At 42.7% G+C, this 27,222-nt stretch overlaps 6 protein-coding genes across 20 annotated transcripts; 3 read left to right on the forward strand and 3 right to left on the reverse strand.

Annotated features, from left to right (window-relative positions):
- Nucleotides 1-29: 29 nt before the first annotated feature.
- Nucleotides 30-1,313, reverse strand: Arpc3A (Actin-related protein 2/3 complex, subunit 3A). Its single transcript, XM_031989393.2, has 4 exons — nucleotides 1,012-1,313; nucleotides 659-835; nucleotides 397-592; nucleotides 30-339 (listed from the first exon to the last, which is right to left on the reverse strand). The coding sequence occupies exons 1-4, from the start codon at nucleotides 1,015-1,017 to the stop codon at nucleotides 185-187; spliced, it is 534 nt and encodes a 177-aa protein (XP_031845253.1). The 5' UTR covers nucleotides 1,018-1,313; the 3' UTR covers nucleotides 30-184.
- A 267-nt stretch (nucleotides 1,314-1,580) lies between these two features.
- LOC116432491 (Scaffold attachment factor B) lies at nucleotides 1,581-9,549 on the forward strand. Of its 4 annotated transcripts, none has more exons than XM_031989493.2 (15): nucleotides 1,581-1,940; nucleotides 2,313-2,400; nucleotides 2,490-2,638; nucleotides 2,717-2,968; nucleotides 3,053-3,077; nucleotides 4,304-4,457; nucleotides 5,983-6,023; nucleotides 6,123-6,391; nucleotides 6,574-6,739; nucleotides 6,803-7,071; nucleotides 7,211-7,713; nucleotides 7,846-8,019; nucleotides 8,108-8,247; nucleotides 8,311-8,467; nucleotides 8,545-9,549. In XM_031989493.2, the coding sequence occupies exons 1-15, from the start codon at nucleotides 1,818-1,820 to the stop codon at nucleotides 8,708-8,710; spliced, it is 2,676 nt and encodes an 891-aa protein (XP_031845353.1). In that variant the 5' UTR covers nucleotides 1,581-1,817; the 3' UTR covers nucleotides 8,711-9,549. The 4 variants fall into 4 exon arrangements, with proteins under 4 accessions (XP_031845353.1, XP_031845354.1, XP_076226976.1 ...); XM_031989494.2 differs by having other exon boundaries at nucleotides 8,111-8,247; XM_076370861.1 differs by having other exon boundaries at nucleotides 6,824-7,071.
- A 180-nt stretch (nucleotides 9,550-9,729) lies between these two features.
- On the forward strand, nucleotides 9,730-14,240 carry LOC116432492 (clotting factor B). 2 transcript variants are annotated; one of them, XM_031989496.2, is made up of 8 exons: nucleotides 9,730-10,300; nucleotides 11,469-11,540; nucleotides 11,696-12,043; nucleotides 12,102-12,606; nucleotides 12,666-12,919; nucleotides 13,023-13,215; nucleotides 13,294-13,571; nucleotides 13,645-14,240. In XM_031989496.2, the coding sequence occupies exons 1-8, from the start codon at nucleotides 10,276-10,278 to the stop codon at nucleotides 13,935-13,937; spliced, it is 1,968 nt and encodes a 655-aa protein (XP_031845356.2). In that variant the 5' UTR covers nucleotides 9,730-10,275; the 3' UTR covers nucleotides 13,938-14,240. The 2 variants fall into 2 exon arrangements, with proteins under 2 accessions (XP_031845356.2, XP_031845357.2); XM_031989497.2 differs by lacking the exon at nucleotides 11,469-11,540.
- A 1,460-nt stretch (nucleotides 14,241-15,700) lies between these two features.
- LOC116432493 (coiled-coil domain-containing protein 149) lies at nucleotides 15,701-18,938 on the reverse strand. 6 transcript variants are annotated; one of them, XM_031989501.2, is made up of 11 exons: nucleotides 18,721-18,938; nucleotides 18,588-18,636; nucleotides 18,223-18,378; nucleotides 17,984-18,153; nucleotides 17,671-17,914; nucleotides 17,424-17,590; nucleotides 17,273-17,345; nucleotides 17,083-17,167; nucleotides 16,856-17,000; nucleotides 16,661-16,758; nucleotides 15,701-16,572 (listed from the first exon to the last, which is right to left on the reverse strand). In XM_031989501.2, exons 3-11 carry the CDS (start codon nucleotides 18,292-18,294, stop codon nucleotides 16,340-16,342), a joined length of 1,287 nt encoding a protein of 428 aa, XP_031845361.1. In that variant the 5' UTR covers nucleotides 18,295-18,378; nucleotides 18,588-18,636; nucleotides 18,721-18,938; the 3' UTR covers nucleotides 15,701-16,339. The 6 variants fall into 6 exon arrangements, with proteins under 6 accessions (XP_031845361.1, XP_031845359.1, XP_031845363.1 ...); XM_031989499.2 differs by lacking the exon at nucleotides 18,588-18,636; XM_031989503.2 differs by lacking the exon at nucleotides 18,223-18,378.
- Nucleotides 18,939-19,002: 64 nt separating this feature from the next.
- On the forward strand, nucleotides 19,003-20,911 carry eIF2Balpha (eukaryotic translation initiation factor 2B subunit alpha). The gene is made up of 9 exons (XM_031989506.2): nucleotides 19,003-19,154; nucleotides 19,320-19,388; nucleotides 19,472-19,573; nucleotides 19,652-19,791; nucleotides 19,907-20,023; nucleotides 20,103-20,215; nucleotides 20,286-20,430; nucleotides 20,502-20,627; nucleotides 20,719-20,911. The coding sequence occupies exons 1-9, from the start codon at nucleotides 19,133-19,135 to the stop codon at nucleotides 20,866-20,868; spliced, it is 984 nt and encodes a 327-aa protein (XP_031845366.1). The 5' UTR covers nucleotides 19,003-19,132; the 3' UTR covers nucleotides 20,869-20,911.
- Nucleotides 20,912-21,623: 712 nt separating this feature from the next.
- FER (tyrosine-protein kinase Fer) lies at nucleotides 21,624-27,171 on the reverse strand. 6 transcript variants are annotated; one of them, XM_076370862.1, is made up of 16 exons: nucleotides 27,024-27,171; nucleotides 26,289-26,933; nucleotides 26,018-26,191; nucleotides 25,840-25,936; nucleotides 25,588-25,783; nucleotides 25,261-25,398; nucleotides 24,975-25,199; nucleotides 24,695-24,878; nucleotides 24,351-24,518; nucleotides 23,650-23,883; nucleotides 23,388-23,564; nucleotides 23,089-23,302; nucleotides 22,842-22,994; nucleotides 22,630-22,752; nucleotides 22,412-22,534; nucleotides 21,624-22,305 (listed from the first exon to the last, which is right to left on the reverse strand). In XM_076370862.1, the coding sequence occupies exons 2-16, from the start codon at nucleotides 26,499-26,501 to the stop codon at nucleotides 22,163-22,165; spliced, it is 2,562 nt and encodes an 853-aa protein (XP_076226977.1). In that variant the 5' UTR covers nucleotides 26,502-26,933; nucleotides 27,024-27,171; the 3' UTR covers nucleotides 21,624-22,162. The 6 variants fall into 6 exon arrangements, with proteins under 6 accessions (XP_076226977.1, XP_076226978.1, XP_076226979.1 ...); XM_076370863.1 differs by having other exon boundaries at nucleotides 25,588-25,780; nucleotides 26,289-27,171; XM_076370864.1 differs by having other exon boundaries at nucleotides 24,975-25,184; nucleotides 26,289-27,171.
- Nucleotides 27,172-27,222: the final 51 nt, after the last annotated feature.

The following is a 27,222-nucleotide window of genomic DNA, read 5'->3' on the forward strand; positions in this document are numbered from 1 at the left end:
TTTTTTTACAAAAATGAACAAGACACAAATATAAAGTGCACAACAAGTGTAATTACTTTTCAGGGTACACGTTTTTGTGGTTCCTCTTTTACATTTAATAAGATGTTGAAACTTATTCTTTTCATATTAAGTTTTGTATTTATACATTGCGTATGTTCTATATTCGCGTTAAAAGACAACGATTTTATTGTCCAGGACCAGACAAAGATTTATCCATGAACTTCTTTTTTGCAAAGCACAACCACCATTTACTAGGTTTTCCATCCTCTCCGTATACTTTTTCTACTAGCCTGACACCTGTTTCTTGTCTTATTTGTTGAAGATACTGTCTCATAGTGTCTGCAACGTATTACAAGTTATAATAATTCTTGTTGGAAAACTTAAAGATAAAATTACCTGCTTCCATGGGATTACTGGGTTTGGCGTAAACAGAGTTCAAAGGAAATCCAGGGTCTCCGGGAATATCAAATTTAGAAATAGCCAGAGAATACATTTCATTTGTTGCTTGAGCTTGAGTAGCACATTTCTGTAGCCTCTTTAAACATTCAGTTATATACAATGTAATATAAATTAAAACTCGATCCGCTTCACTCTGTAAAAGTACAGTATAGTACATATTATTAAAAATATTTAAGAGATATATATCTGCAATAGTTACCTTTATTTCATATATTCTAAAGAATACATTTGCTTTGAAAAAGTATAATGCTTCATCGATTATATCTAAATCCTTACTATTGAACGGAGGTGCGGGACCTCTAAAATGAGTTCGAATTGGCAAGAGCGCCATGTTACCAATGTTTTCATTATTTCCTACGAAACTTGAATGATACGCCTGTAATAAAGTCTTATTAAGAACCTCTATAAAATATATGTTACCGGTCTTTTGTGTAAATAAATGTATAGGTTTGACAGTTCGTTACTTAAACGAGGTTATGGGAACGCCCTATAACACAGGAAGCAAATTTGTTTCTCTACAGATAATAGTTACGCAAGAAAATTAATACTTACAGGCATAGCGATGAACTAGTTTGTAATATTGATAAACAGTATTTCAAATTTCTTCACTTATTTCGGCAAGAACGCGTAATTCGTTGAGTTGAGATGCCTACTTAGAGTATGCATCGATGCGTCAACATTACGACGTTTGTTGAAAACAATGAGCCTGATCAAAAGTGCATCTAAGAGTATAGAAAATTAAAGTAATCGAAGAAACGTTAAAGTGTTGCATTTAGATCTTAAAATCTTCAAAAATTGAAATCTGAGCAATTTCAGTATAACAATGTGTGCATCGTAATTGTATAATCTATATGTGTCATGTATATATATAATATGGGTACATAGATATTTTATATATGTATGTATATAGATAGATATGTACATATATATATATATATATAAATTATATAAATTTTTTATTTGATCAGAAATCAATTTTTCATAATCTTGAAATGTAAAACCTTATTTGCATGTATAAATAAATGTTATATGCAGCGCAACGGAAGTGATGCTAGGAATTTTTTAATATACCATTTTCTGGATTTCTTAGATTGGCGATGCTGTTAATTTGGTGCGGAAATTACTTCCGGTCATTTCCGTTGAATGGCGACGGCGATGGATAGTTTGTTTCGAAGCGTATTGGCAGTGCCTTGGCTTTCGAGATTTTAGAAAGTTTTTCAATTTTTCTTTTTCCGTATCGTGATTCCGTAATATCATTGTGTCTGTGAACTAGAATTTACCGATAATCTTGTGCACGCGAAGTGTCAAGTTTCGCAGCTTAATCTCGCATTGTGTTGGACACTTTTTGCTAGAGAATAATGGCCGATATAGAAGGAAAAAAGTTAACCGAACTTCGAGTTATAGACTTGAAAACGGAACTCGAACGACGTGGACTTGATAAAAGCGGCAATAAAGCGGCGCTCCTCGAACGTCTTTCGAAAGTAAATTTTCTTACCGATATAAATTTAGTTTCGGAGTGTTCATCTATAATTACTTACAGTGTTTTGTCGCCATTTTAACCCTATTGATTTCGTTGCTAGTTCATTGCTGGCATAGTTAGCGTTTGCGGTACTCGCACGAGAGACAAGTTGAATTTATTTAATAAATATTCATTCTAGTTTCGATTATATTTCTGAAACCTATAAATGTATCTTTCTTATCTTGACAGAAATTTTTCCCACGTTTCTCCGCTTATTCGTGTCACACTAGCGAAATTATAATTCACTCTGTTATAACTTTATTCGGTATTTCTATTTATCATATTTATAATTATCATAATTGCGGTAATTTCATTGTTGCAATGGTGTGTACAGTCCATATCCGACGAAGGGGAAAATCCTGATGAATATCTCATTGTACCATGCGGCGGCGTATGTAAAGTTAGCCCGAGAAAGAACAGCGGTAAGTCTTATTTATATTCGATAGGGCGAACAGAAACTTTATAACGGCTTAAGCTCTCATCGGCGCTTTGTTTGTTTTCTAATTTACAGTGACCGGTACGATCAACGTCGACGAGTCGACAGACACTACGGAAAGTCAGAAAGAAGATGTCACAGATGCAATGGACATTTCTGAAACTAAACTGAAGACAGAACCGAAACTTACCTTGGAAAAAGAAACGACGACACCTAAATTGGAGGTAAGAGTGTCGCGAGGAAATCGCTCTAAGACATCTTTGTTTAAAATGCAACTAAGACATTGGAAAACGACGCGATAGGAACCTCAAAGCGAAGCCCAAAACAGCGGTGGCAAAGAAGCAGAGTGCAAACCGGAATCGAAGATTCAAACGAGTAAAGTGTTCGTCGAGAGCACGCAGATAGCCGAGAAGAAAATCGAACCTGAAGCGGCAGCAGCGGTGAACGAGATCGCGACCAATTCAACGTCAACCGTCGAAGCCAATGGCATCGACAACGAGGATTCGATTAATTTGACTATCGGGGAAGACGAAGAAAATCTCCTTGCTGAGGAGGTAACAGAGCGAATTTTGTTGCAAATCGATTCTCCAGGATCGTAACGGGGCTCGAATTGACACGTATCGTTATTCATGTTGCAGACCGAGTCTCACGATAGGCACAAAGGTAAGTTGTACAATGCATCGAATCGCGTAACGTATCTCTAGATGTAAGAACGAAAGGAGTAGACGTAGCAATACTTTTATTTATGATGACGAGTAAGTTATTCGAATGTGCGGCATCAAGATCAAGGGATTGTGTATTTTCTTCGAGCAATACACCTCGCCTATCCAGAACCACGATCGTGCCGAATCTATCTACAAAGTTGTACGTGATGGCTCTCTCATCTTACGCCTGTTCTTCGAGCTTCGCACTTCTGAATAAGCACGCGCGTACAGGATGTGTGATGTACAACCGTTCGGCACACGGACACGGCATGCAACGATTTAACTACAAACTGTGACGGCACGGCGATCGACGAGGTTTCACCCAGACTGAAACGCACATCCGTCGTCGTGTTTGCATCGTCGTTGTCAACCATGTATAAAAAATCTTTCCCATAAACGCTAGTCTATAAGTTAGTTAACGCTAGAGTTTGCTATACAGTTACATTAATTCTACCTAACCGCATAGAGCATCGTTGGATCATCGTTCTGCTCCCAAATTATGTGGATTCAAGAAGACTCAAGTGTATGTCAGAAGCTACGAATCTTCCTCGTACATAGTTAACGTTGCAACGTTGTTCGTCCCACCGAGACTCGGACAGATCGATATATTTTCGAACCATGGAAACCATGGACTCGGAAACCAGAGGCCGCGTATACGTTGACAAAATTCTCTGGGCATCGGCACTTTGCCGTCGCCTATTGGCAGACCGTCGTGTGTTGTCCCGGTTCTCCCGGTTCTCCCGGTTCTCCCGGTTCTCCCGGTTCTCCCCGTTCTCGAGCGGTTCGGCCGTTGTCGCGTCCCAGCTCCTAGGTTGGATTCCTCGTCCGATTACTTGTTCCAGCTTCCACCACCACCACCACCACCACCACCACCATCACTTTCTTTCGAGTCAGGCCTCGATCCGTGTAGTCGCGTACGCAAACGTACGAAGATGCACCAAGGTAACCTTTAGTCTCGTAATAGAGAGAAACGAAAAAAAAAGTCGTGTAGGGTCACTGTGGAACGTACCATTGAAGAGTGAATTGGTGATGTCGATGATCTTCGTCGTAATTCAGTGTGCACTCTGTTAGTGGCTCGGAACAAGTTCCATGCAGGAAATGCAGGCCACTAAGCAGGAGCGTTAGGGAGGGAGAAGAAATCTGGCCTCGCAGAAAGTGACTATGGTACCTTGATTGTCTCTGCAGATGGAGGAGAGAAGAAGAAAGTGGAAGAGAACAAGAAGGGAGAGTCTAAAGGGAGCGGTAGAGCAGAAGCCGGCGCCAACAGCAAGGATGGGAGCTCGTCAGGTGCGAACGTCGGGACGAAGAACAAGCAGGACGGTGGAGACGGAAGCAAGAGGTTGGTCTCTCATTGCTAAAACAAAACAAAACAAAAAAAACCGGTTCACAGTGGTACGACAACGAAATGCCATCCAACTCTATGATAGCGATGCTCTCTCTCTCTCTCTCTCTTCGGCCGCATACGAGTACAAATCTCATCAGGATAAGATACTGTCGGACAATGGATTCCCAAGATGAAATTATTCGTCAAAGTCGCACGCAAGATTACTTTATTCCATTTTTTTCAATCGCATACGAAGTTTCTTTCCGCTCGTACGTTTAGGCTGTAATTCCTAACTCTGGAAAGTATGTTAAGAAATCGAGAAATTGGCTAGCAAACTTAAATCGAACCAACTCCCATATACCGCTCCTATTCGTAAACGACTATTTTTCAAAGGTGTTACACGCTCTACGATCACGAAGATATTCGTTCGTAAAACAAACGGCAACCTCATCGAGCCTGATTGCAAGAGTCCTTAGTATCTCGAGGTAAATTGTACTCTCGGCAGACTGCGTTTAAACGTTTGAAACGCGGCAACAGAGTCTTACCGGTGACCGGAGATACAGATGTACCGATACCGATATATACCGATATATACCGATATACCGATATGCTACTCTGTCTCTCGCGTATGCGTCGGTGCCCGTGTCAACTCGACGAGAAGCGCCCTCCCGGAAGAATCACCAAGGAGACGAGAGACGATCCCTTTCCGGAGATTTCATGCAAAGGGATGCGCAGTACAATTCTTCCCACACGGACATACTTTCGTTACACACGAGTGATGAGAACTGGATGCCGATCGCAACGAAAACATCCATTAATAATAAGTTCAAACAAACAAACAAACAAACAAACAAACAAACGAACAAACAAGGCAAAAAAAGGCTTTTGCAAAAGGCAAAACGCAAAAGCAAAAAAAATTGAAAGAAAAAGAAAAAGAAAAAGAAAAAGAAAAAGAAAAAGAAAAAGAAAGTGGTAACGCTATTTTGTGTAACAACGATGCATATCAGTGAACGCCAAAGTGCAATTGATCGTATTTCGTTATTATTGTTGTTGTTGATTGTTGTTGTTGTTGTTCTTGTTCTTGTTGTTATTATTATTATTATCGTTATTATTACTATTGCTCCTACCGCTGCTCTGCTGCTACTAGTACTACCGCTACTACCACCACCACCACCACCACCACCAGCATCACCACCGCATCACTGTCATCGCCTTCATCAACTCCGTCAACTCCTTCGACTCCGCCAACTCCGTCAACTCCGTCAACTCCGTCAACTCCGTCAACTCCGTCACCGCTACTACCATTACCAACTACCATTACTGCTATTATAATTACCGATTATTAGCATTACTATTGTTATTACGATTGCTGAGAACAAGACAAGTTGCTAGCCAAATTTATACGCTTAACATAGTTACAGAGGTATTTATTAAGCCTCAGAAAGATCATAGTATTTATAAAGCGTTACCTCTTGTACACAACAATAAGGATTAGGTTGAAACAACGTTTCGATGTAACGAGAACAATTGTTATTTTCAGCGCCGAGTCTAGCAACAAGAATCAGAAAAGGGACGATAAAGGTAACTACCGGAAAACCAACTCGAACCGACGCAAACTTGTTTCGTAAGGAAAATGTTCGATCACTGTGATGTATACATGCTCGTCTCCCGTTTCTGCAGATAAAAAGAACTCTCAAGTTAGCCCGATCAATGCGAGCAGCAGAAACTTGTGGGTATCCGGACTGTCGTCGAGTACTCGTGCAACCGACTTGAAACAGATTTTCTCGAAATACGGAAAAGTGATTGGCGCGAAAGTGGTTACGAACGCGAGAACTCCCGGTGCGAGATGCTACGGATACGTGACGATGTCTACGAGCGAGGACGCCGCGAAATGCATTCAGCATTTGCACAAGACGGAGCTTCACGGCCGCGTGATATCGGTGGAAAAGGTAGGTGCGCTCTGGACACACGGTCAGCTTTGCTCCGAACTTCCCGGTTTCGTACGAACGCGCTCTTTCTCTCTCTCTCTCTCTCACACACACACACACACTGACACTTGCGCGAACACAACACAAACACAACACAAACACGTTCACTCGACTCTCGCGCGTCATTCGATTTGCGTTTAAAGGCGAAGGGCGACACGCAGCAAAGTCACATGCGTAAACGGGACACCGCGAACGGAAAGTCGGAGAAGAAGGAAGAAAAGGACAAGTTGAAGGATAATCACGACGCCGTCGACCGAAAGGATAAAGAGGCGAAGAAGGAAAAGAGCGAAGAGAAAGGATCGGAAGCAAGTGAGTGATCGGTGAACAATTTGTCTAGGTGAAAAGACCGTCGATGAACGCGACGATTAAAAGGAACGTTTAAATGTGCGGCAGCGAAAAAGCCGGACGACAAAGGGGAGTCCGGGGAAAATAAGAAGACCGAGGCGCAGGAGAAGAAAGAGGAAGCGTCGAAAGACGCCGATTCCCGGTCGACCAAATCGACCAGCAAAAAGCCCGACAGCGAGAGAGGAAGACGCGACGAGAAGAGAATTCGATCCTGGGACCACCACCGATCTCACACCCGTTCTCGCAGTCGCGAACGCCGAAGACGCGACGACGTGCTCACCTTCGCCAAGATCAGGGTATGACGGGGGATTCTTTGACGGGGTCCGTTGCTCGAACCCGACTCGGCTCGAGCGCGTCGACGGAGCTCGGAGAACATTCTCTACTATCTGTGTTACACTGTCTGTTACTCTGTTACTGAGTCGGGCCTGCTTTCAGGAGGAACGCGAGAGGCAGAGATTGCGCGAAAAAGAAAGAATGCTTCGCGAGGAGGAACGAAGGAGGCGGGAGGATATGGAACGGCAAAGGGAAATCGAGCGCAGGCACAGGGAAGAGGCGGCACGGTTGGAACGCGAACGGGAGAAACTGCGCAGGGAAAGGGAGAGAATCGAGCAAGAGAAGGCCGAGCTGCTTCGTCTCGAGCGGGAACGGCAGAAACTCGAAAGGGAGAAGCTCGAGCGCGAAAGGATCGAACTCAAGAGGCAACAGATGCGACTCGAAGAGAGCAGGCGCGCGCCTCCGCCACCCTCCATCAAGCGATCCTCCAGCGACAGAAGAGACCCCAGAGACATATACGTGGAGCCCGACAGGAAGCGCATAGCGACCGAGCACACCCGAAGACACACTCCGGATCGGGTCACCGATCGCCGCGGTGAGATATTGGACCGCGTTTCGGACAGACGGTTGGACTCGTCGCCGCCTGCTCGTTACGAATCTAGCAGGTAACGCAGAGAGAGAGTTCTACCCGTATCGACGTCGACATCGACATAAAGAGACGTCCTCATCGATCTCGATCCCGATACCAGCCTCGAATTCCGCCGACGATAAACGATCCAACGATTCGCCTGTTACAGATCCACTCAAGACCTGGGACTGAAGAAGGAGTTTAAACGCAGCAGTGATTTCACCTCGCGGAGCAGTCGCCCGGAGAGTTTTTCCGACGTGTCTCGCGGAAGGGAAGTGATAGTGCGACGCGAACCTCTCAGCACCACAACTTCGTCCATCGACCCTCGGCAAGTTAAAGAGAGGTGAGACGCGTTACGGTTCGCTTCTTCTTCGCCTTTTCCATCCGTCTTCTTTCTATTCGTTCTATCCGATGTCCGCTCGAAACTTTAGCAGGTACGAACGACCGAGCACCACCACTTACACTCGCGAGCGCGAAGTTCGTCGTTCCGAGCCGGAAACTCATCGAAGTTCCAGGGATAGTCATACTCGTTACAGCGAGAGCTTCAAACCCACGGGATCGTCTACGCCGCGTGAGTATCGCGTTCGGACGTCTGTCGTACTCGACGAAATATCAACGAACGTCTCTGGTACAGGTGACAGTCGGTACGTGGAGAGCAACAGAACGACCAGCAGCTGGCACTCGGGACCACCGTCGACGAAATCGTTCAACTCCGTTCCGAGTAGCGGCACTCGAGACCCGCGGAACGAACCATCCAGCTGGAGTTCCAGATCCTCGGACAACGTAAACAGGTACGCGTATCCGGCGGAAGCTTTAGAAAACCCTGGAAAGCTAGCGATCCGACGAACGATCGATCGATCGGTTACAGATGGAGCAACTCGAGCAGCATGGGAAACACGCTCCGCCATCCAGTACCACCGACTTACCAGAGCGGTCCTATCCAGTCCATGGGGCTGACGGCACCGGGAACAGCGCCGTCGTACGATCGCTTCGATCCGTACAAGTCGTCCATGCCGAGCATGAGAAAATACTGATCTTCTCTGACCGAGACAAGCTACCGCAACGAGTGATATACAACCCGGTTCGGCGTTAACGCGTGCATACTCACTCGCCAGAACCACGGACACGTAATTTACGTTTGCATTGTATCAGACATTTCCTACCGACACGACGGAACGCAGTTTCGACTAGTCTTTCTCACGACCACGCTACCGCGGTTCCGCGCGGCTTTTAACGTTTAGAACCCACGATCATCCGTAAACTTTTTTCTTTTTACGTTGTTTCTTTCGTTTCTATTCTCCTCCTCTTTTCTACTCTGTTCTATTCCGTATTCTTCTCATCACTGTGTACCGTGCGTCGTGGGTATAATTGGTCTCTTTTTTTGGTTCGCGACGCGTCGCAAACGACCGGAGGGATTTATTCGACGCGATCGGCCAAGAAGTTTCTGTACCGAATCTGTCGCGAATCGACGGAGAAGAGGACGGAACGCGCTACCGTGCCACAGTTTCGATCGACTACAGAATCGTCGACTTCTCGGCAAACTCCGTTCGCGCGAGATTACTTTGCCATTGCTATATAATTTCATCCAACCAATGCCGGGACCCGCGTTCGTTTACATCGATGAATATATTCTTGTAGCACGTTAAGGTATATCGTATAGAATCATTCACAGTTTTATCGTGTACCTTTAATCGATGATTCTTCGTAAACACACATACATATTCTCTAAGGATATGACTGAATTTGTATATTGAATTCCATAAAAATTGTATATCGAGCAACGTTGAAATCTACATTCATACGTGAAGCACGCACGTACCACGTTTCGGTGTAGCGACGATTATTACGGTATAAATAAATTTATGGCATATTAGTAGTCGTCCAGTTGTTTGGTCATTTCATTTCGCCGAATCCCATTCTCCGTTGGATCGTCGCGCGTCCACCGCGAGATCCGCGATCCGAAAGTGGAAAGAAACGACAACGGGTAGAGCACCGGTAACCGATGGGAGGGAACACTTTCTCTCGGTCGGCGGCGAGCGAGGGACGGCGAAGAAAGGCGAGATGGAAAAGAAAACGGGAGAGAGTGAGGGAACGGGTCCGTTGAAAGCAAAGTGTGTCGAGGTCTTTTCACGGACAGTCATCGCACGACCGAGCATCGTTCCGAACGATCGTTGCCTCCCGATCGGCTGATTCGCGCCGATTCTCCCCGATTCTCCTTTTCCCGGTGTCCTCCCGTGTACAGTCCTCCGCCACGATCCCCGTCTTTTTCAGGCCTACCACCGTCTTCCCCCTCCGATCTTCTCTCGATCTCTCCCCTCCGGATTCCTCTATTTGGTTTTTCCTACATCCCCCTCTCCGTCTCTCCGCCTCTCCCTTCTCGAACTGTCACTCTCTCTCCCCGTCTTTCTTTCCTTCTCTCTCTTTCTATTCGCCTGCCGGGCTCCATAGACGATGAACAATTCGCCGGTACCGTCGCGGACGCGACAACTTTATCGAAATAGTTCGAGGCCGCGCGTCTCATCGGAGGTATCGGTAGTGGTAACGGCTAGCCGTCTGGAATGTCTATGAATAGGAACCATTGACGTTCGACTCTGCCAGGATGCTGTCGTCCATCGTCCTTCTGGGTAAGTGACCTTCCCGCGAACGGTCAACGCAGCGTTGTCCTTATAATTTAATTGTCCTCGAAATTTCATCGAGGTACACCGGTACCCCGGCGCAATGACAACTCGACGCGGTTTCCTTCGTTCCGACGGTACGCACGAACAGCGCGTTTTTACTCCAAATTATTTACTATTTACTATTTACTATTTACTATTTGCGCTCCGTTTCATTCGAATTTCTCCACCTTTAGAGAACAACAACCTTTAGAGTCAACATTTTCTTTGAAAATTTGATGTAACGAACTTTCCAGTGGCACGCGTCCGCGTTGGTTTTCCCTAAAAGGACCGTCGATCGAAAACCGATTGAGCCCACACGATGCGGGTTAAAGGTTACCCGTCGCGTCTCGATCGCGAGTCTGAAACGAGGCGCGAATGCGAGGCAAAGGCAAAATAAAACTCAACTTTTCTAGGCGCGCATCATTGGAGAGAAATCGGTGTGCTCGCGCAATTCCAATTCGAATTTCTTCGGCGCAAAGGGCGCGATCGCGCGACTTTTCTCGACCAACGGTCGCGATCCCTCTCGCTTTTAGATCGCTCGAGAACCAAACGATCGTCCGATCGCGAAACGACAAAGGTGTCGGACGCGAATCGTCGATGAATCAGTGAACGGAAGAAAGAGGCGCGCTTTCTCGTCGAGCAACTTTCACCGTCGATGAGGCGCGCGCGCGATGTACGTTGCGTCGGTGCTTCTGAAAAGGGCCAGGCGCGTGTTTCTCTTTCGATTGTTCGTTTTCGCGCGCTCGCGATTCTCCGGATTCGAACGACGACCGAGTGGACTTTCGCGAGAAAAATTCGGGGAACCGTGGAAATTACTCGACCCGAGAGCACGCAGGATCGCGATAACGCGTCGCGTCTGCCGGTCGCTTCGATCGTGCTTCTCGGAAGAGTCGAAAGCTGTTTCGTTCGGACGTAAAACCCCAGCGATGTTGCGCAATAATCGCACGGTTCGGGGGGCGTCGATGACGAGCGCTCGATTTCGTTTCGATCGAATATTAATGAAATCCCTGTACGTTATCGTTTATCGGGAGAAAATCGGATTGGAGCCAACAACTTTTCCCTCCGTGGCGATCAAAAGTTTCCTCGGTCTCCCCATCGAAGAATAAACGTGTCTCGAATCCTGCAAATGTTTCAGAACTCTTCGCGATATGGAGTTTGCCAACGGGTTCCTGGTGTTACACCGAAAATGTAGCGCGGTACAATTATCGTAAGTAGAGAGAGAGAGAGAGAGAGAGAGAAAGAGACGAGTCCTTCGTAGCTCTACGTTACCCGTTCTCGACGGTAACGAGCATCTGCGTCGACGCGAGTCTTCGACCGTAGGCGAATAAGAGAAAGGAACGATACGCGAATCGGTGTTTCCAGCGGAGAGATTCGGGATGCCGATAACGCCGGTGTCCACGGGAACGATCGGATTCCGAAGATTAGCCGAGACGGAACCGTGGCGCGCGGATTTCGCGCGTGATCCGCGAAGACCGATGCCCGGCATTTTGCGGAGGGACACGCGAGGTCGTCCCGGTCACGGCCGGCTCGAGGAAACCTCCCTCTCGAGACGAGACGAGCCGGATCCGTTGATCGCGATCAGCGAAACTCTGGGCGCCTTGAACACGGTCGGCAGTTACATCGTCGACATGACCAGGGGCGTCGAGAACTCAAACTATCCACCGAACCAGTTACCGTCGGCGATATACACCATCTCTAAAAACATTCTAGGTACGAATCCAGCCAGCTCCTTTTCACTTTTCACCTGTCTCTGCTCTCTCGTTTCCAGGTCGCAACGTGACGGACAGTATAGCGCCATTGGTGCGCGGAGTGGCTCTTCCTCTGCGGACATCGGTCGCCGCGGACTCCTCACCGGCCCGGTTTCCGTCCTCGAACGCGTCCGCCCTGTCGTCCACGTTACCGCCCCTGCCCGCGTCCACCTGGCCGACACCGACGTCGACTCGGACGTCGACTCGGACGTCGACTCGGACGTCGACTCGGACGTCGACTCGGACTCCGACTCCGACTCCGACGCCGACGCCGACGTCCACGCCGATCCCGATAGCTTCCCATTCCGCGGAACTATTCGCGAACAGGGAAAAGGAATCCCCTTCGTCGGTATCGTCGTCGTCCGGTTGCATCACGGCCGACGGCAACGCCGGACACTGTCAAGACTTGAGCATTTGTCCTCAGCTCTTGCTGGATCTGACGAAACTCAGGCAATCGTTGTGCTTCAAAAGTTTGTTCGTCCCTGGCGTTTGTTGTCCGCTGACCGATAAGACCGAAATCGCCAGGTAAGCGACGAAGAGAGCGGTACCGCTCTCGATCATTTGAAAACGAGGTGAATTTTCAGCGAGTCGATCGGAATCATTCCGGCGAGTGGAATCGTGGTTGGCGCGCATACCACTCCGCGACCACCGATCAGACCGACCAAGCTGCAGACGCCTCGACCCATTCCGCTGTTTCCCGTCGCTTCGTCGAGCACGACGACCACGACGACGATCGGTCCGGTGTTCGGACCGGTATTGAGTCCCGATGCGCACGAATCGTCGGTAAACGAGCCCACCGTCGCGAGTATCGAGAACAATTTCATCCAGGACGATGAGGGTAAAGAATAGAAACGTAGAGGAGACGCGTAGAGGTAACGATAGACGGATAGTAGGGATTAACAGGCGCGTGTCGCGTGTTCGCTCTTCTTCTCTGTTGTCAGAGTGCGGTGTGAGGAACTCGGGTAAGTATCGAGTGGTCGGCGGCGAGGAAGCTCTGCCGGGACGTTGGCCATGGATGGCAGCGATATTCCTGTACGGTTCGAGACACACGGAATTCTGGTGCGGCGGCTCGCTGATCGGACCGCGGCACATTCTAACCGCCGCTCACTGCACGCGCGACAAACGTCAACGACCGTAAGCGTGTCCTCGCCTATCCTTGTGACCGCAACGATTTCCAAGGAAACGGAAAGAAAGAATTTTGAATTTGCGCAGGTTCGCGGCGAGACAATTCACCGTACGGCTCGGGGATATAGATCTCGAAAGAGACGACGAACCATCCGCACCGGAAACGTACACGGTCAAACAGATCCACGCGCATCCGAGGTTCTCCCGGGCGAACTTCAACAACGACATCGCCGTGCTCGAGTTGACCAGGCCCGTTCGCAAGTCGCCGTACGTGATACCGATTTGCTTGCCGCACTCGCGTTACCGACACCAGCGATTCGCGGGCGAGAGACCCACCGTAGTCGGATGGGGCACTACTTACTACGGTACGTCTTCTCCTCGAGTGGCCGGATCCGACGAGCACACGCCGATTCTCGAATGTCGTCTCTCTGTCGGCAGGTGGCAAGGAGAGCACCGTGCAAAGGCAAGCGGTCCTTCCCGTTTGGAGAAACGAGGACTGCGACTCCGCCTACCTCCAACCGATCACCGGCAACTTTTTGTGCGCCGGATACAGCCAGGGCGGTAAAGACGCCTGCCAAGGCGATTCCGGTGGTCCGCTGATGCTCAGAACCGACGGTCGTTGGATTCAAATCGGCATCGTCTCGTTCGGCAACAGATGCGGAGAACCCGGATATCCTGGCGTTTACACGCGCGTCACCGAATACATCGACTGGATAAAGAGTCATTTCTAGCGAATTACGTCTTCCGCCATTTATGCTACCTATACATGTACATATGTATCTATGCTTTCATCGTTTTCCATTTTAATTATTATTCCTATTAATATTTATATTAATTGTATTTTTATCGTCACCATTGTCATTAGTATTACTGCTACTACTTCTGTCGTCGTTGCTATTGTTACGATTTCTACCGTTAGAAAATCATACGCATTCGCATTCGCATTCGCATTCGTATTCGTGCTTGTGTACATAGCAAACCTTAATATTACTTTTATCTACGCGCATACGAATATATCGAACAACTAATTAGAATTCGAGAAATTGGAAATAAAGAAAAGCAAATGCTGTGCCCCCCTTTAAAACTGCAACCCGCCACGATCGAAATATTTATCGAGAAATCAGCCGCAAACGCCACGGTCATGATTCCTCGATGCGAATCTCTACTCTTTCGTACTCGAACTTTCGATTTCCAAGTAAATTTCTCGCGCCTGTTTCTCTTCCGTTCCTCCGTTTGGTTAATTCGCCACGATTTACCCGATGTCGGGTAATCTTTGCGCAACTCCAAAGTTACCCGACAATCTTCGCGATCGTTAACAGCGTTCGTCGAGTCGCTCTGGTCCAGGATTTCGAAATTCTCACGAAATTCAAACGATTCGAGTTCAATATGAAAAGCAAAAGTGTCTCGGTTGAAAATTTCTCGAGTCTCGTCGAGCGAGCGGTGAACGAAGCGATGGAAAATAACGGTTAGTGAAGCGCGCGGATCAACGCGATTCGTAGACCGAGAATGTACCTTGTCCGTGTTTCCACGTAGAACAGATTATTCAATTCCATCGAACGATTTACGAAGAATGGTGTTTCAAGAAATCCTCGAAATCGAAGGATACCAGTCGCAAAGAAAACGAAACAACTTCGCCACCGATCAACGAGCCAGTCAGAGTCCTTAACGCTCCTTTCTGTCGCTTCTACCCATGCGTGTCTCGAACATCCGTTTCTCTCTTAATTCCAGGATATATCGGGAACTTTGCTTCACCGCAAATCCCATAGATCCGGCGATAGTCGCAGACACCGGCACAAACGTCGTACGAGTCGACTTTTTACGGAGGCGGCTACGGTTCTATCGAGCGATACCAACGAAAACGCAAACGGTACTACGGCAGATGAAGAAATAATAACATCTTCTTCCAGAAATCGCGACAACCCGTCAAGGACGGACACTCGGGCTGTTTCAGTCGACATTCCTGTCGAGGTACGCTACAGTCGTCGTTTGAACCTGACACTGCAACCGTTTGCACTCGAAAAATCACGAATTCCTCCTCCCTTTTCACAGCGAACGGACTTAAACTTTATCGAAATTTGGAATAACTCGTTTAAGCGAGCAAATTCTTCGGACCGATCGAAAAGCGCAACGAACCTTGTCCCGGAGAAACTCCGGATACACCCGAACGGTACCAGGTCGTAATCCAGCTTCTTCCCGAACGATTCGTCGCGTAACGTTTATTCGGTTTCCGTGATACGAGCCAATTATTTTAGAGCTTCGACGACGCGACGATTAAACGAAAACGGATTGTCCTTCGAAGCGTGGAAAGCAAAAAAGACGTCAGCCTATCGAGGCATACTTGAAGCAAACGCGGCACGTGAACGGGAACAAGAATGGGAACAAGAATGGGAACAAGAATGGGAACGGGAACGAGAAACGAACGGGAAACGAGAGCAGAAACTCTTTTTGCGGCAGGTGTGTGTTGCAGCTGAATTCATTCTTATGCTTATGATCGTACCATTCGCAATTGTTTTAATTCCCTATTTCCGGGCCAAGGTACAAATGCGCGGAAGGCAACGGTACAAACGTTTACCAAACGAACATTTAAATTCGAAATTCAATCAAAGAGAAAGACGAATGTTCACGGAGCGGTAACACGGTTTTCTAATTATCTTTTCCATTATTGTTTGTTCTACCAAAAGACATAAACTCACGAGAAACAAAAAGTAATCGGAACTTTCGAATGTTTGACATTTTTCAGCAGAGTAAAAATCGGTAATAAAACAAGTAACAAATCGGAAATTATGGGAAACATTATCATCGGTTCGTGGTTAATCCAGTTGAATTCCATTTTGCGCCAAAGGTGAGAGAGCAAATGATATCTTATCTTACACGATCACTCCATCAACAATCGTTTCGTTAGAAAGAGGAAATTCCATACGCGGGACGATTATTGATCGCATGTTCGCTTAAAATAACATTCGTATTCGATATTATCTCGCACAGGCCATCTAATACATCACTCTAATGATACACTGAATTTTAGTCGTCTGTGCAGCGAGACTAGATAACGGGCGACGACGATGCGTGCTACTTCGACGCGTGGATCGCCTCCGTTTCATTCTAAATACTTTAAGATTCGGTGTATATCGGTTTACACTTTCCCTCTATCACTCTCCTTTAAATTGTTTATCGCCTTCTGAACTAAAACTCTCAAATTTTTCGGAAGGCTCATCTGTATCGAATGCAATTGTTGCATTACTTGACTTTCCGACGAAGAGACTCGTGCGCCATCGTTCTTGTCCGTTTCTTCGATACTGTGCACCGCTTTTTCCTCTTCTATGCTACATTCCGTTTTCTCCACTAGCTCCGCTACATCCTTTTCACCTAGCAGAAGTAACAAGAAATTTCTAAACATACCAGACAAAGGTACGCTTTGTATGGTTTCTCTGTAAATCGTATATATTTCACTCACATCTCGCGTCAACGTTTGCACCCGTGTATCCTTCCAACAATTTCGTTGACGGTGATTCTATCGTGTTGTCCAATTCGCATATTCTCAATGCTAATATTCTGTAATTGATATCACGTACGCTGTGAATCTCACAATACCAGCTAGGGCGGCTCGTTTTAAATGTGCACGATCCAAATTACGCAATACGTTACCGACTTGTTTGCTTTCTTTTGATGCGCCAAAGCTAACGTTTTATCGTTCAACGCTTCCAACAGAGCTACACACAGACATCGTAAATCGGACATGGCTGCTGCAGATTTCTGAACCGGCACGTGAGAATCATGATGGAGCAACTGTTCCACTGAAAATTCATGCGGTACCCTTTCAATTTACATCAACGTGCAGCGCGCATTCGAATCATTTGGAATCTAGCAACGACGAACCTTGTTTATGCGTCATAATTGTACCGGCAGTTGTATTAGCTCCCAATTTCACAGATCCTTTCACCCGTTTACTATCCAGCATGCTCTAAAAATACGGTTATTCTGTTATAATTCATCGAGCAATCCAACGAGCACCGGTGAAGAGTGCGTAAAACGTGCGTAAAATATTGTATGGATTATGCGTGGTTACTTTGTACTTTGAAAGTGATTGCCTCGTAAGTTCCTTCTCCTCTAGTAACTGTTGTAATCTTTCCTGAAGATATCTGAAAAATTATAATACCGATGCATTCTTACTTTTTTCAGGTCAAATATTAATCGAACGCGCGGATTCTATAATTCACCTATTCTCATTGATAAGAGCATCTAGATCCACCGGTTTGGAGGCATTTAACGCTTTCGACAGTTCATGATTTAATCTGTGAGCTTTGCATTTAAAAGCATCCCTCTCCATCTCCAATTCGTGTTTCTCGTCTAAAACCATTTGTAAATCCGTCTGCAACTGAGTACACTGAAATACAAAGCACCGTAACTTTCGCAAGGTACGATCGAAAGGTAATGCTTTTTCATTGAAGATTTACGCGATGTTACCTTAACGTTCAATCTTTCCAACTGCTCTATCATTTCTTCCCTTTGATGAACAGCAGGAGTGCATTCGGGACCTTGCTGTTTCACGCAACTTTGCGCGGTACTCTTATGCAATGTCTTCACATCTGTTCCACTATCCTCCAATTTTTGTCTTAAAGTCGACACTTGCAATCTAAGACATTTATTTTGTTCCCGAGCTTCCATTAGTAGATCCAAAGTCTTAAAGTGATTCTCCAAGTTGTAACACCTTCAAAAAAATATTTTCACTTTTAATTCTTTTGCATCCGCATCTAATAATAAACTAATAATTCTTTACCCATTAGAATCTTGTGCACTGTTTATCTGCGTTTGCAACTGTACAAACTTTTCTTGCATTTGTTCCGCCATTGACTTGAACTGATCTCCTTGCGATCTACATTGACGTAATTCTCTGCTTAAAGACTCAACCTTCTCCGATTTCATTTGCAATCGTTTCTCCAGTATTTCCTACAAATTCAATCGAATTTCAACATAAACAATATAACCTGAAAATTATTTTCGATTCGAATAACCCACTTTCGACGTAAGATTGCCATGGTCTTCTACCACTGTGACATTCACACTTTTCTCGTTCGTTTCATAAGCCATAATTAAGTAAAAGGATGAAGATAAAATATATATTCACACAAACGGAAAGATATAGTACATCCTATCAACTGTTCTGTTCGTTTCCTACATCGAAGAAAGAAAGAGAATAATAAACGAGGAAAACAATAGAAAAGAGGAAGAAATGTATCGATTTATGTCCGAATAGGTAAGTACATTAAGTACTCGGTCAATCACATTGCAATGCATCAACAGTACATGTATATATATATATAGGCACCTACCAACAATTGTCATTTATCGCATTATCAACTATGTAGTATTTACATACTTACATCTCACATGTAATATTTACTCGAGTCAAGAAGGACCCCGAGTGTCCGACTTTGATTGTATGTAAAATATTAGGTATAGATTAGGTATAGATACTCGATAGTTTTAAAGATATAAACAATTAAACTTTCATACCTCTTCGATACACTATGGTTGCGACGAAATTCCTGAAAGCTCTATTGGCGGGGTAAGGTGTAAATCTCCCTAGCTGCGAGATTCGTACGCATACAAGTTCGAGAATCTCGAACCCTACGATGAGACGTGTTTTTCAAATAGGTATGAAAGTTTAACTGTTTACAACTTTAAAACTATCAAGTATTATCTATACCTAATATTTTATATATATAACTAGAGATCCACGTGGTACTGTCATCTCACGAAAAATTATCGAAATCAAAGTTGGACACTTGGTGGGGTCTTTTCCTTTAGTATTTCATTTCTTTTCACGTTTCATGGAAATTCACAATAAAAACAAGACTTGTGATAGTTATGGCAGCTTACAGGATAACGCTTGAATTCCACGTGATACAAACTCGAGGTGCAACATATGAAACTGATACCTAACATAAGTAAGTGGAGTACACTTAATACGTATTCCAAGTTTTTCGCGCTAGCGACCAATTACTATTTGGGTACTATCATTTTCTTGTCGTTGGTCGACGATACGCTAACCTAAAAAAATTGATCAATGGTACTTACACTTAATCAGGTTTATTAAAATATTATTTTTTTAGTACTATCTCAAATAAAGCAAAGGACAGTGTGTATTTCTAATAAAAGAATTACCATCATGGAAAATGAAGGTAAATATTTCTGTCTTGATTGTTCTTGAGGTTTATCGAATAAAGAAAGCTTTTAGAAATTTCATTTTTCATTAATGTTTCAGAAATATGTCAATACTTCAATAGCATCATTAAGAATGAGAAAGACGTTTCTGCTGGAATGGCTGCTATACGCACATTACTGAAAGTTTTGGAATATTCAAAGTGTAAATGCATTTTGTGACATATGTTTGAACTAGTATTCAACAATTGTGCAAAACATTAAGTATTTTCTCCGATTGTAGCAGAGACAGTTCAAGAACTTAGGTATTGCTTGCAAAATGCTATAGATGCAATGAGATCCACGGATAATCCTGTTACTGCCATTGCATCTGGTAGTGAATTGTTTCTTCGTTTTATAACCTTGGCAACATTAGATACACCGGTAAAGTACCATCGAGTTACTTGTTGGAACTGGCCTTTCGTTATTATGCAAAACACTAAAACAATATTTTATACAATGTCAATTGTTTTATTCTACGGTTCGTGTTGTTTGTTAGTCATTTGCAGAATGCAAGGGTATCATGCTTCACAGGGGAAAGATGTTTTATGAAAAATTAGTAGCAGCTAGAGGAAAAGTGGCAAAAGTAGCAGCACATTTTATTACAGATGGTTCTGTGAGTTTCTGTTAAGTTTTCAACATATTGTGACTTGTTTTTCTTAACAGTTGTCCTGTACACGATTATACCTTTTTAGAAAATATTGACACATTCAAAATCTAGAGTTGTATTACAAGCAATGAAAGAAGCTGCTGCCAGTAATAAAATATTTGAAGTATACGTAACATGTTCGTCTCCGGACAATAGCGGGTATGTCTGGTTCTTATAGTTTCTATGTACTGCTATAATACTTTCATTTCTACCATTCTCTTTGCATTAGCCAGGAAATGTGTCGCAACTTGACCAAATTAGGTGTATCGTGTACACTTATATTAGATTCTGCAATGGGATACGTTATGGAACAAGTCGATATGGTTATGGTAGGAGCAGAAGGTGTAGCAGAGAGTGGTGGTGTTATTAATAAGGTATCGGAGAGGTGTAAATTTATGAATCAAGTATTCGGATAGACGCATACGCTAATACCGTTTGCTTATAGGTTGGCACATATACAATGGCAATGTGTGCCAAAGAAGTGAAAAAACCTTTTTACGTACTTACAGAAAGCTTTAAATTTTCAAGAATTTACCCATTAAATCAAGTTGACCTGCCAGATGAGTTTAAGGTAACAAATCAATCTCTTTTCTTTCTTTCTTTCTTTCTTTCTTTCTTTCTTTCACGATTCTCATAGTTCTTTTCGCGTCTCTTTGTTACAGTATACAGCAAGCACATTAAAGAAAAATTTACAGAAGGAACATCCGTTAGTCGATTACACTCCGCCCCATTATATCAATTTATTGTTCACTGATTTAGGTATTTTAACCCCGTCCGCCGTTAGCGATGAACTCATAAAATTATATTTGTGAAGTACATGTACAATAATAATTAAAATAAATTTCATTTTTCTAACATTGTTGTACATAATATACACTTACTTACATACCTACAAAGAGATAAGATTTTATGAAAGACTATTGCAAAACCGAATAATGATTCTCTTATGATTATGAGTTGAGTATTTGATCGCGTTCGTGTCTCTTGTTAAATTGCTTTCGTGAAAAAAATAATCGTCAATTCCATCTGTAGAGTAACAGGAATTTAAACAATTCAGTTTTGAGGTTCGTTTAACAGGTATTTTACCTTTTCACGCGATTACGTTAAATCGTAAACAATATGCACTCTAGCAATCAAGGTATGGTATCTATTTCATAACAATGATTAATAGAATACAGAAAGCAATCGATTTTCCATAATTACAAGTTTTGCCACTGAAAATAATGAACTTCTATATTACTCTTTATATACATTCAGAAAAATACATTCTCTTGAAATTTTCATTTAAATTGCACACATGAACACCCTTCCAAAGTTCTGTAACTATTGTACTTAAATAATATTATTCAACACAATGTAGCAAATAACTTGATATGCAATCTACTATTAATAATTATTTTGCAAAATGAAGTATAATAATATGGGGAAATATAATTAAAATTCACGGGCTGAATAGTTATTATGTATATGTATACATATTTTTCTTCCGTAATACTCTGTGGACGGATAAATATTTAAAATAAGGTGAATGCAAAATTATTTATAGATAAAGAAATGGAGAAGAATCTTAGCAAATAAAAATACATGATATAATACTATGTATAAATACATTACAGAAATGAAAAGCCAATTAATCGATCATTACAAATTTGTAAATCTGATTTTATACATACTTGAGGTTTCGTTCTTTCAAAGTACGTATATATTCGTTTATTGCCAATCTAGAAAACATTACTCGACCCCCCCCCCCCCCCCCTAAAAAAAAACGGTAGTAAATTGGAAGAAGTAACAATCAGCTAGTAACCAAAGATTGTAACAATTAAGTCATTATCATTTTCTATTACGTCTATTAGCTATTCGCGCTAAGCTCACTGGTAATTAGGAAAGTATTGGTATATAAAAAGTGAAAATTCAGATAGATACAATACTTTCAAAGTTGTTCAGTAAGCCATCGAACGTATCGTGTACAGGTGTTTGGATAGGACACATCGATCCGCATTATTTCTTTGATGAAACTCCCAAGTTCCGAGCAGAGAATATGATTTGTAATAAACGTGAATGTAATGTAATTCTCGATAAAAGTTAGCACCGATATAAACTTATTTCTTATGAATATGCTTGAGACAATGTTTCGACAACCGTATAAATCTGATCGAAATGTGGACGTTTTTCTGGTTCGTATTCCCAGCATCGTAACATTAAACGATATATTTCATCGGGCGTGTTTTCCGGAGCTGGCATACGGTAACCTAGAACGACACGAACAAACAAGTAACTTGTACAACTTCGAATGACAATGCTGAAAATAAAGTATGCGTGAATGTATATATATATATATATATATACGTTATGTACCGGTGTCTATTTTTTCACGGGCCTGAGCGTTAGACATTCCGCTGTATGGATTTCCACCCTTGGAAAATATTTCCCACATTAAGACACCGTAACTCCAAACATCGCACAACGATGTGTATTTGCCTGTATTAAACATTGCAATTACATTACTTTAGAATAACATTCTGAAATGTGAAAATGTTTACGCTGTTTCTATCGTAGAAGGTATTGTAAAATACCGAAATTTAATGCCTCCGGCGCGGTCCATTTGATTGGAATTTGTTTCATACCATCGGAAACTATATATTCTTCTTCTTCGCGTGACATTCCAAAATCTGATATTTTCACTATAGACTCGTATCCTAAAATCCGACATTGTACGTATTTATTTTCGGTCATCTTCAAGAAGAATTACTAAGCCTTTCATAATTAATAAACATTATTTATTTACCTACGAGACAATTTCGAGCCGCCAAGTCTCTGTGAATACAATACTTGGATTCCAAATAACGCATACCTGCCGCTGCGTCTTTACACATACGAAATTGTTCTTTTTGCGTGATACTACTGGCACTTTTTCTTAAATATGTTAGCAAGGAACCACCTATTATAGAATGCATTTAATACGATATTAGCGATCGGATCGAAAGACAAGAGTGTTCACGTATGACAAGATAATGACAAGATAGTTCACGTACCGGGTACCAATTCCATAACGATCATAATAGGTTGCTTCTGAACACAGATTCCGATAAGTTTTACTACATTCGGATGATCGTATTGCTTTAATATTCGTCCTTCCTGCAAGAATTTACGTTTTTGTTCATCCGGCAACGTAACTTTGCAAGTTTTTACAGCTACTTCAGTCTTACAAGTCTTAAGTTGCGCTTTATATACATCCCCAAAGTTACCCTAAAAGTGCATAAATCTGAATTAGATATTATGCAAATGTCACGTCTATAAAACTGAATATCCGTTTCTTAAAATTTCGATATACCCGTCCAATTTTTTCTAGAAGAATTACATCGTCGTTATTAAGTTCCCAACGTTCACGTAAGATCGGCGTTTTCAGAATTGCTCCGGATCGGCTAGTTACGGGTAATCCGGATAGCCATTGATGGCTGATCAACTCCTGTATAGATGGAAACGTGGGACCTTCGAATCTATAGTGTCCCTAAAATTCATACGGATGTGTGTAAGTGTTTATTGCGCGTCACTTTAAAACTTTACCATCGTACGTAACGGTATACTATATTTACCTCGGTCGTTGTCTGAACGATAAAATGTTTGTGTCCATCCCAACAAACAGATAAAACTATTTGGCACTCGTCGTTCCTTGTCGTTTCACGTACTAAAAAGTCTCCTTCGTTCACAAGTAATCTTACTACTTCTTCCCTTGGCAAAACGCCATGGAACCACTCCTCTTCTATGAGATCGCCATTTCCACTTCCTTTTTGATTGGTCGTTAAATGCGAAATTCCGCGTAGCGGTGCCTACAATAAGTTTTTCTCAATTTTACCAACACGATAAGATTACAATCGATCATGGCGTCCAAATAACACACAAGTCGATATTATTGTAAACGTGTTTATTTAAATATATCATCACACTTTTTGCCGGCTCAAAAACATTAAAACTCAGTCAATTCATATGAAATTGAACATGCTTAATATTAACGATACTTCAATGTTGGCCCTATCATTATTAACGTTACGATTGCTAATTGTTAATGATGCTGACGACGAAAAGACAAAAAGGCAAAAAGGCGAAAAGGCAAAAAAGAAAAGTCTGGAAATTATTCTCCATGTTTTCTTTTGAAAATAATATTAAGTTTGGTAAGTGTCGTTATAAATTATAAAGAATGCAAAAGAAGCGGTACTGTGTGTTCAAGCGGATATGCAGCAAACCATAATATATCTACGCGCGTAACAAACGGACAACGTATGCGGAAAAGACATACAACTAAAGTATTATTCGTTTTCGAAGCAGGACTTTCGCTACTCGATCTAATCGTTCCATCTATCGTGTTGTTTATCATCGGTAAAGATTTGAAAGGACATCTAAATATTGTCGTAAATCGTTGATTCCTTCGTAATGTAAATAAACCGATATCTGGCATTGCAGTTTTCTGGAAGAACAGTGATATACCAGCTGATAAAGAGTTTCTCACGCGAGGTAAACGATCGAAAATGCATGAAACTTGTCTATATTATATTTGGAACACACACATTCGGATATATATATATATATATATATGTATCCAGTAATATGAAAATAATATTAACGTAACGATATACGAATTACCTTAGTGATAACAGGTGAATCGACGAAAGTACTTTCCATGGAGAGATCGTATCCCAATGGTAATTCTTCGCAACCTAACTCATTCAAAGCGGATCTAATAACGTCCACTTGCCGCTGAAGCTTCTTCTCTTGGCAACGTAATCGTAGTTCTTCTCTCTCGCGGGTATAGTCCAAAATTGATGCCCTAATGATCGATTGCATGTAATAAACGTGCACGTTTAATCTCAAAGTATAGAGAGGTAGAATCGAAATACTCGATATTTCGAAATAAAGTCCTTACTTCGAATCACTGTTATTCTCCGATGGATGCTGAGGATTTTGACGATTCTGTTGAGTCGCTTTCAAAGAAGCTTCCAATTCTGTTAGTCGATTTCTTAACCAGTCTATTGTCAAGTTATCGACCGTCAATTTATTCGGCAACAGTTTTCCTGAAGTATCATCTACAAGGTTCTCGTCGAATGTGAATCTTATCGGCGATGCTGATCGCGCTCTATATAGATTATTACTAAATATATAATTGTTTTATAGCAATTGCACAGTGACAAAAACAAATTCTCTGCAAGTACCTATGCTCTGCCATAAAGTCCCTACATTCTTCTGCCGGTTTTACAGAATCGACAGCTTTTTGCATTCGCAAGTGAGTTTCTTGAAACTTTTCCGTCGTGAAATCAGAATATCTCACTACGTCCTGAAGTATGGATTTCCTACCACGAAAGAACGAGGTTATTTATTTGACTGCGATCGGTGTCATCGTCGAAACCACCATTGACATTTACCTTGTATGTAACTATGCGCTTGCATATAGATTTTACACAAATTAGATTAGCGATCTACGATGCAAAAGTAGGAAGTACATCATAAATTATTCCAGGCACGATAATAGATTTACTTACCAAGATGTTACGAGTTCTTGATGAATTGCCTGTTGCCGATGAAGTAGACTCGGTAAGTACGAAGTTCTTAAATCATGCTCACATTCTGTTACAGCACCCAAAAGTAACACGTACTCGTTGTGGGTAAGATGAAGTTTTCTACAGGCTTTCTGATATTTCTCTCTTACTTCGTCCAACTTCCTGCCAACTCTGCCTGCTAAAAATGTCATAAAACATAGCTAACAGTCGCAAACGAGCGAGAAAGACGCTTACATTTAACATAATATTCTTCAAAGCGGGATCTCATTAACTTGTACATTTCCAGATTCTTCTGATATTCCAATTTCTTTCTGGCAACGTCTTCGGTTAACTAAACAATATGACAAGAATACTATTCAAGTAATACCACGTACAATGTTTGCGCCACGTCGATTCGCATTCGATAGCGTACCTGTTGAAACTGGTTATTTAACCATGTTTGTTCTTCCTGATATAATTTCCTAGCTTTCCTTCTTTCCGAGCACAACGTCGTAATGTGTTCTACCGCCACAGACTCGACCTGATCCGCTTGTTGTTTGATTAACTTGGCCGTTTGATCGACAGAGTCCATAATATCTCTCCAACTCTGGTACGTAACACATACAAAACAAAAGAGATATTCTTCGGATACGATTGCGTAATCCTAAAACATATTGAGATAGGTGAAAATTTGATAAAAATACCTGTGCTATGAGACTACCGATGAGATCTTCGTTGCGCTCAATCTTCTTTCCTTGGACCGCCAGGGAAGAAATTGTCGAAGCATATTCGCGGTCTGATTTTATTTTCATCGTTAAACATCGTTTCATCGTTTCCAAAAGCTTAATCTCAGCATCCTGACGACCGAGCAAAGCCTCGTGGAACGCTTGTCCTTGCAGACTTGTAGAAAACCCCATCCCGCTTATCGTTCGGAATAGAGAATATCACCGCCTTATTGACTTCTTTGAATATGTCATGAACAGAAATTCATTCTTGTGTTCGACGGATACGCTGACATTGATAGTCAATCGGTCCAATGAATGTTAACGAACTGCTCGGTGAAACACCACATTTCAAGCAATACTTTACGTACCGATTATTCGTTTCGTCTCTCGCGCATCTTCATATTCGCTCAGGTGGCTGAGATCAACATTTATATTTATACAGACCTCAAATTGTAAAAATCAATTTTTACTCACGAAATACCATCATGAAGTAATTATCGATAGAGAAGGTTGATTCTATGGTGTAAATACTTCTATTAATTGTTCTTTGTATTTCTTTGAAAACGCCAACAATCTTCAATAATTTATCATTTTCATTCATCGTAAGATAATCATTTCAATCGTCTATAATGCGGAATTTATTGAAAATCTACAACCAAGTATCTCATACTCTGTTTTATAAACAATCTCTGATCGAATTACAAGCTAACTTACAGGCACTTGTGAATAGAACTTGCGAATATGGTATACGTGTATAAGACCGTAAGTATCCGTGTTATATTATATTCGTGAATAATTATCAACTAATTGTATTGCGAGTAATAATGTTGCTCAGACTACCTTCTTCCGATGTCGCATTAAACATAAAGAAGAAATAAAACCAGCATTCGTTCGCGTTACGGCGATCGAGTAA

Source organism: Nomia melanderi, chromosome 9, assembly GCF_051020985.1.
Source record: "Nomia melanderi isolate GNS246 chromosome 9, iyNomMela1, whole genome shotgun sequence".
In the NCBI taxonomy this organism is placed as follows: domain Eukaryota; kingdom Metazoa; phylum Arthropoda; class Insecta; order Hymenoptera; family Halictidae; genus Nomia; species Nomia melanderi.